General features: G+C 36.3%; 1 protein-coding gene across 1 annotated transcript; it reads right to left on the reverse strand.

Annotated features, from left to right (window-relative positions):
* Positions 1-593: 593 nt before the first annotated feature.
* Positions 594-7,074, reverse strand: LOC113276418 (potassium transporter 6-like). Its single transcript, XM_026526019.1, has 8 exons — positions 5,181-7,074; positions 4,595-5,087; positions 4,454-4,507; positions 2,778-3,038; positions 2,618-2,670; positions 2,327-2,450; positions 1,986-2,240; positions 594-1,844 (listed from the first exon to the last, which is right to left on the reverse strand). Exons 1-8 carry the CDS (start codon positions 5,223-5,225, stop codon positions 781-783), a joined length of 2,349 nt encoding a protein of 782 aa, XP_026381804.1. The 5' UTR covers positions 5,226-7,074; the 3' UTR covers positions 594-780.
* Positions 7,075-7,856: the final 782 nt, after the last annotated feature.

Below are 7,856 nucleotides of genomic sequence, written 5' to 3' on the forward strand. Positions count from 1 at the left end.
GTTGTATTATTGATCTAGGTATAAGCTGCATGTGGCCATTTTCACTGAGCAGAATTGGTGTCCAACGTTCAGCAAACTAAATACTGCCAGTATTATTAACATGTATATTATCTTCAGAAGGCAAGTTGTATGGTGATATATGATCGGTGGGGTTACCCTTTTTTGTTTTTTTAGGTAGCCATTTATTATGGTGATTGGTATGATGAGAGTAAAGAGTTATAAAGACCACACTGTACATCATCCTTTCATAATTCATGTTAATTAATTAGTATGTATTTACCATTTTTGGAACTGTCTGGTTTTAAAATGCTTTTGCTGTAAATTTTCTTTCCGCTTTTGTCATGTTAATCCATGTACAAAATAAGAGCCAATCATTGGCATTGGAAATGATAAAAACCAATAAAATAATATGAGAAATGGTGTATTTTGCATTAGAGAAATCAAATATTCATGAATTTTTTAAAATTTTCTCTATACAAGTGCAAACTTTACCTTCTCCAATACAAGATACATCATTTCTCATATTATTTTATTAGTTTTTATCATTTACAATGTCAATGATTGGCTTTTATCTTGTGCATGGATACAAACGATAACAAAACCCTTTTCTTTTCAGTTCAAAATTAAGAGTTTCTAGTTTCGGAACTTCTGTAGGTTGATTTCATCTATCAATCAGAATGTGTGTGATGAAGTTTGATAAGTCACGCACAAAGTATACATACCGGACACAATTTTTATACGGTATAGTAAATTATTTCCAACTACATAGCAATAACACTATTAAACATGGTAGACCATACCAACCTCAAGTGTAGATGCATGTGGAACACTCCATGCATAACTAGGTCCTCTACAGTTCCTTCTCAAGAAATCATACCCATAGTTTATAACAAGTTTCTTCATAAAACTCGAACCACGTTTCGCTCTTACGTAAGAATGTCCTAGTATGAATGCCATCCCGGCTTCCCTTGCTTCCATTAAATCCTGCAACTCTTCCCTTGCATCCCTATCGATCTTCGGGTTTTCTGGCAGTACAAACCTTACTCTTTTCCTCGGAACCATTGGAGATCGAATCTCTCTCAGTTCTGATGTCCCTGCAGTTTCACCTGGGTCGTCATCATCATCATTGTCACACATCCGCACCCCTTCATTGAAGCTTGAAGAGGTCCCTATGACAGCCATTTTTTCATCTTCTTTCTCAAACTCTTCCATTCCACCTCCATTATAGTCCGAATTTCCTGAACGAATAAATTCAGCTATACTACAAACTAGATCCCTTTCAAACTCCATGTCATCCTTATGGACATCGTGGTAGCCATATCTTACAATACACCTATAAAGACGGTACTCTTTTGGCCCAATTCTACCTACAAGGAACCGTTCTTCAGGCTGAACGTATGGGACAGGGACAGATTTGATGCATAGGAAGACTAAAACTTGGTGGAATGCCGGAAGGTTGGTGACGAAGTGAGAGAAGATGGCAGGGATACCTGAGACAAGTTCTGTGTGAATTAGACCAATTCCTCGAACACGGACGATGCCTAGACTGGGGCCAAGGCTGAGTAGCCAATTGATGGAGACTTTATTTTGCACATCAAACTCGTATTTCTTGACTGTACCGTAGTGCCAAACATACATGACAACCATGAAAGTGAAAGCAAGGGCTATTGGAACCCATGCCCCTTCAAGGAACTTGATGAGGGAGGCTGAGAAATAGAGTGCTTCAATAGATCCGAACAATAATATGAAACCAATGGCTAGGAAAATACTCTGGTTCCAGCATATGACCATGACAAGGGACATCAAGCAGGTTGTGACCAGCATGACGGTTATAACTGCCAATCCTATTTCAGAATAAAGCATAAGCCTTGAGTCACGAATTAATATATTTTGATCAGTTTGTAAACCAAGTGGCAAAAGCCTAAAATTCTTGAATATCATTTTATTTTTCTAGGAATTCTTTTTCATTCTGGTTGTGGTCATACCTGCTGCATTACCCATACGTTTTGTGTCTCTGAACCCGATTGTAACAGCCAAGCATAGTAACATTAAAGTCCAGTTGATCTCTGGTATGTAAATTTGACCATGTATCTTTGACGATGTGTGGACTATTTTGACTCTTGGGAAACAGCCCAAAGCAGAGCACTGTTTGGTAATTGAGAAGGTTCCTGTTATAATGGCTTGGCTACCCACCACTGCTGCAAGTATAGCTATAGCAAGTACTGGCCATCTTATTCGCTCTGTCTTGTTGAGAAATGACTCATATTTCAGCTAAATGCAGCAACTCTACTATCGTAAAGGGGAACTGATATAGAGAAAGAATTACCTGGAACAGATACATAGAAACCAATTTTGTATTCACTCTCAATGATGTGATGCTTAGATAAGTAAGCAGCTTGTCCCATATATGCGAGAATCAAAGATGGATACACAACAGAGGTGAAGGCAATCTGCAGAGAGGCGGTTATGCTTTTTTGTATTTGTGAGATGAGCACAATTAATGATGTCATAACTGTTCTGACTAGTAGATAAAGGTAGGCTTATTTGGAATGAAATTATACTGATCATTAAGCGTACAGTGAAGCATACAGAAATCCATAAACCAAAAACACCATACCTTGATTGATAGCTGCGAGAAATGTCCCAGATCAGCAAACATAGCTTCTGAACCTGCAAACACAGAAGAAAAAGAAGAGAAACATTAAAGAAGAGGTGCTTATTAAGTATAGCACAAAATGCTACACTTATAACAACCAAATGCTATAGAACTCACATACCTGTTATGCACAATAGTATTCCACCTAATGACATCCAACCTTGTAGTCGAGTCTTCTTCAAAAATTTGTACATATAATACGGAGATAAAGCTTGATACACGTGCGGATTCCAAAGGATTATATTGTACACACCAATTGCACTGATGCAGAAAAGCCATGTTATGGTAATTGGTGCAAATAAGAATCCTACTCGATGGGTGCCATAGTGTTGGAGCGCAAACAAGCATACCAACACGAAACATGCAACTGGAACCTCTACATCTGCAAAGAGTTTGAATATAAGGAGCCATATTGTTGAATGCTTGTTGTAGAATGTACAATTAGCACAACTCTAGTTCAGGTACATTTTACATGAATGGGTGTTTGAAATAATCAATGTTGTCATCTAAAAGATTCAGTAATAATGAAATTAATTAATGGAATAGGACAAAAAATCTTAGAGTTCTACATTTGCGACCAGTCAAGTGGTCACGCATATGGACAAACTTATCTCCAGGACTTACATGTATCATGGAGCCGGAAATGTTTGGATGTTTCCTAAGCTAAATTTATTCAATCCAGGTCCAATTTTGGTTTGCAGTATGGGAATCAGATATCATTTCAGACTACTAAAAGAAAGAAGTGTGAGCACCTACGGGTAACTAAAATGTAAGTTAATGATACATTCCAAACATACACAGACAATATAGAACAATACACATGTGTAAGACCACCTAGTAGAGTCACATGTGGCTGTTCATGGCAGGTTTCAATGGGATAAACACCAACAAGAAACATAAAAGTAAGGAAGCGACAGGTTCAAACCATAACAACTTAGCTCTTTGACAACTAGGTAACGTTAATTCATCTATAGAAATAGAGATGTAATAACTCTATCCTCTGTTCAAAAAGAACATGAAACTTTAGGTGAGAAGAAATTACATGTGAGACGTATACAGCCGTGCTTAGCTTTATAACTAGCAAACATGTGGATGTCAATTCGTACTTGAAATGATCCAAGTAAATTCAGCATTATAAACCCATCAACAGTACTCCAATTCTAACTTCACTCTTTTTAATTACTAACCCGGAAATTTGTGGCACAGTTGACGTTTATGGTGAGGTTCAATCAGCACACCTTTAATTAGTGCAGAGAAATTACACGATTGGCAGTATCAGATTGAAATATGCCTTCATTAGCTTTAACCTCCTAATTCTATCCGATCTACGTCAAATCTATATTAACCCTTGCCTGAAAAATTACAGCACGTCTTGTGCAACTAGTATTTCACATTGTTGTGGTGTAGATAAACAACATGTTCTTGATATCCCTTGACCAAAATCACACAAGAGAAGTTTCCGAAATCCCCCAACTTTTTTTCTTTCAACAGTCATTTTCACGTGTAGATTAATAGTATCTTTTATATGAATCATGAGTGTTGTTGGTAAGATTCCAAAAAATAAAAATAAAAGACCCTTCACTAAATTGATGGATTCCTAACTCAAAGATTAGATCCCCAATGGCCCTATACTACCAAAAGTTAAGAAACATACAAAAGAAGTTGTCATCTTTCCACAAACAACACAATTAGCCACATATGTCAACAAGAGAAAGTGTCATCATCAGTTAAATAGATTCTTACCACAAAAACTAAATACCCACTAAAGGTAAATGAACAAGTACAGAGAAATCTTACATTTGTGATGCTCCTTTGACATCGATAGCTCGAGACCGGAAACCGCAGAAAAAACTGTACGGAAAAAAAACACCAGTAATCCAATGAGTAAAATACATCAAGAAAATCTAAATTTAAGTGAACACAAACAACCAAAGTTACCTGATATCGCCGGAGTTAGGACCCCATCACCAATAACCATACAAGTCCCAATTAAAGCTAAAAGAAGCAACATCTTCTGCAAAACTTTATGTTTCTCTAACATTGATTTCATTGTGAACCCAATATTTATGACCGGAGGACCAGCGGAATCTTTCTTCTTATAAGCTGATAATTCTTCATCAGCTACTTGGCAATTTGGCAAAAAACTCATTTTTGTATGGCGACATAGTAATGAATACAAAGCAAATGTTCCTCCTTCACCATTATCATCAGCTCTAAGTACTATAAATACATATTTAAGTAATGGAATTAATGTAAGAGTCCAGAATATAAATGATAAAACACCATAAATTTCTTCATTTGTTTCTGAATGATGAATATCTTCAGCAAAAGTACTTTTGTATACATATAGTGGCGATGTGCTTAAATCTCCATAAACAACACCTAAACTTTGAAAAGCTAAAGTTAATACAGTTCTCCATGATTCCTTCTTCTGTAAAATCAAAATTCAAAACACCCATTACTGATCAGAAACCTCCAACTCAAAATCTAAATCACAAAATGAAACTTGAAAACCCAAACTCACCTTGATAGTACTACTTTTGTAATCCTCGGCAACTTCCAGATCCATGTCTGGGCCAATCTCAAAAAACCATTTTTACTTCGAATTTAACACAAATAAAGAAACCCCACAACCAGAAATGAGTTATTTCAGTATAACAAGTAATCAAAAGAAGTTGTTTTGGTTTCTTTTTCAAAGAAACAGTTGAGCAACCATTAATGGTGATATGATATGATAGTATATCTCAGTACAGAAGAGGGAAGGGAACTAAACACGAAAACTCCACCAAAGGAATATAAAAATAAAGAAGAAATGGTTTAGACGTGGAGGGATTAGTTGGAATAAGTACCGCACAAAGAAAGATTGATTAGAATACTATGCGTGTCTTTGTGTGTTGATAGGGAGAGAGAGAGTTTGTTTTCTAGTTGGTGGTGGGTACTAAAATGATCTATCTAACACTGGTTTTGTTTTGGTTTGATGAGATTATATTGGAGAAGAAGTTGTACTGCTTGTTTGGAGTTTTTCCTGTAAAAGAATGGCCGAACTGAAGTTGCGATACCACTGATGTGCCTCTTCTTTGTTTCTCTGTATATGTTTTTGAGAGAGAGAGAGAGACACACTAGAACGTGCTGGGGAATAATAACTGAAACTTGGTAGTAGCTGAATCAGAATGAATGACTGTTACATGAACTGAACGGGCCATTTTTCTTAATCCAAGTAAAAAGAAGCGTGATTAGTAATAATTACGTATATCCAACGAGGAGATTCTCACTCAAGTTATCACGTAACTTCGATAGAATCTAACCAATACTGTAATAAATTTGCATCCGACTTTCTGGTCATATTTTCAACGTTTAGTACTCTACGGTCTATTATTTTATTTTTTTATGGAACGAGGGCTTATTAAAACGCCTAGAATTACTCCCTCCATTATTTTTTAATAGGCTGGTTTCCTAAAATAGACGTTTTAAATATGATGGTATCCTAATTGGGAGGGTATTATGTTTCATTTTTACGATTTTAACCTTCATAAAGACGTTTTTCTCCTCTACCATTATCACCGAAACATCTTCACCGCCATTACAGGCCTCCTTCGGCTTCATCATGAAACATCTGCAACTTCACTTCTGAATCATACCCAAGTCACCATACAAACCCATCAATCCTCCTACCAGCAGCAGCGATTCCATCCATCTCAATTTCATATTTGTTATCGATCTGTAAATTGCAGTACCACCGAACCCATTTCCTTGTTTGATGTCAGAATTATCTCAGATTCAATCTCTAATTCCATCTGTTTCAAACCTCAGCTGATAACTCCATGCCAACAGTAAAACCATTTTCAATTCAACACTCAGCAGCTTCATTCATCTTGTACATTGACCATCATCAACACCACCTATCTCCTCTGTCTTGATTTCCGGCAACAAAACCCATTTTAATCTCCATCTTCATAGCAACAATAATGAACTAGGTTCTTGAGCTACACCCATCTCTCAACTATCAATCTGAACCTCAAATAGCCATCAATCAATCATAATCTTCAATGTCAGAAACCACAAACCCTCAGATCCATTACCCATCTTCACTAAATCACATCAACAACACCACGCTCATCTTCCACGATTCAATTTCAGCTGCATACCATCATCGTCTCCAACAGATTCATCTTTCTCTGCCTGTTCTTCATCTCGATTTCACGGACCCAACAACAACCGTTATTTCTTTTGTTCTTCGTTTAGTTTTCTGAATCTCAAACCGACCCATCAACAGTCATTAAATAAGTTTTTCTGGTTCATCCTTTCCCATCTTTAATTCAATTCAACATATCCATAAAACACATGAATTTTGATTGGAAAAGTTGTTTTCTCAGTTTCAATTTCAGAGAATTTGGAAAATTGTTCTCAATTTTACCCGGAGAGAGGAATATATTCGGTGAGGGCAAAACAAGGAAAAACACCAAAAACGGCGGAACTGAAAATAACCTTATTCTCCACGCTATCCCAAATCGGCTTATAAAAAAGAAACGGAGGGAGTATTTATTGAAATACCTCGTTCAAATTGAGGTTTGGATTGTTACATAGAAGAGATGGTAGAATGACACACCCTTCTGTTACATCATTATACATTGTACATTGATAAATCCAATTTACAATGTGATTTCTTTGATCTACATGAAACCGAAAAACATGGAAGAGCCTAACTGAATTCTTGAATCTCCAAGGAACTCTTTGATCATTCCCCAAAATGGCTTGCTCAATATCATTTGCATCTCCTTCCATTATCACATCATTGAGATTTAGATCTTTAAGCAATTGAGTTATCCATTTTACCTTCACCATCAAAGATGTTGTATCAAAATCAATAATCCGGCATCCCAAAATTCTTCCAGCATTAACCTGGATAACCTTCCACATAAATAATTGAATCTTTTGTAAGAAGCCTGAGATTCTCCAAAATGTCTTCCAAAGAAAATCATTGTTATTCGAAGTTGCCTGGAAGTAATTTACTGAGAGATTTCCAAAACATAAATTTGTCCAACATGAGATTGTAAGACAATAATTGGTGAAACAATCCGATTCAACAAATCCATGTCTTTGATTTTTATCATCATATTCCATTAGAACTGCGGGAAGGCTATGATAAATCGCTATAACAACGTAATAATACACCAAATGGCTTGAAGTAGCCATGGATAAT

This window comes from Papaver somniferum, chromosome 4 (genome assembly GCF_003573695.1).
Source record: "Papaver somniferum cultivar HN1 chromosome 4, ASM357369v1, whole genome shotgun sequence".
Lineage (NCBI taxonomy): Eukaryota > Viridiplantae > Streptophyta > Magnoliopsida > Ranunculales > Papaveraceae > Papaver > Papaver somniferum.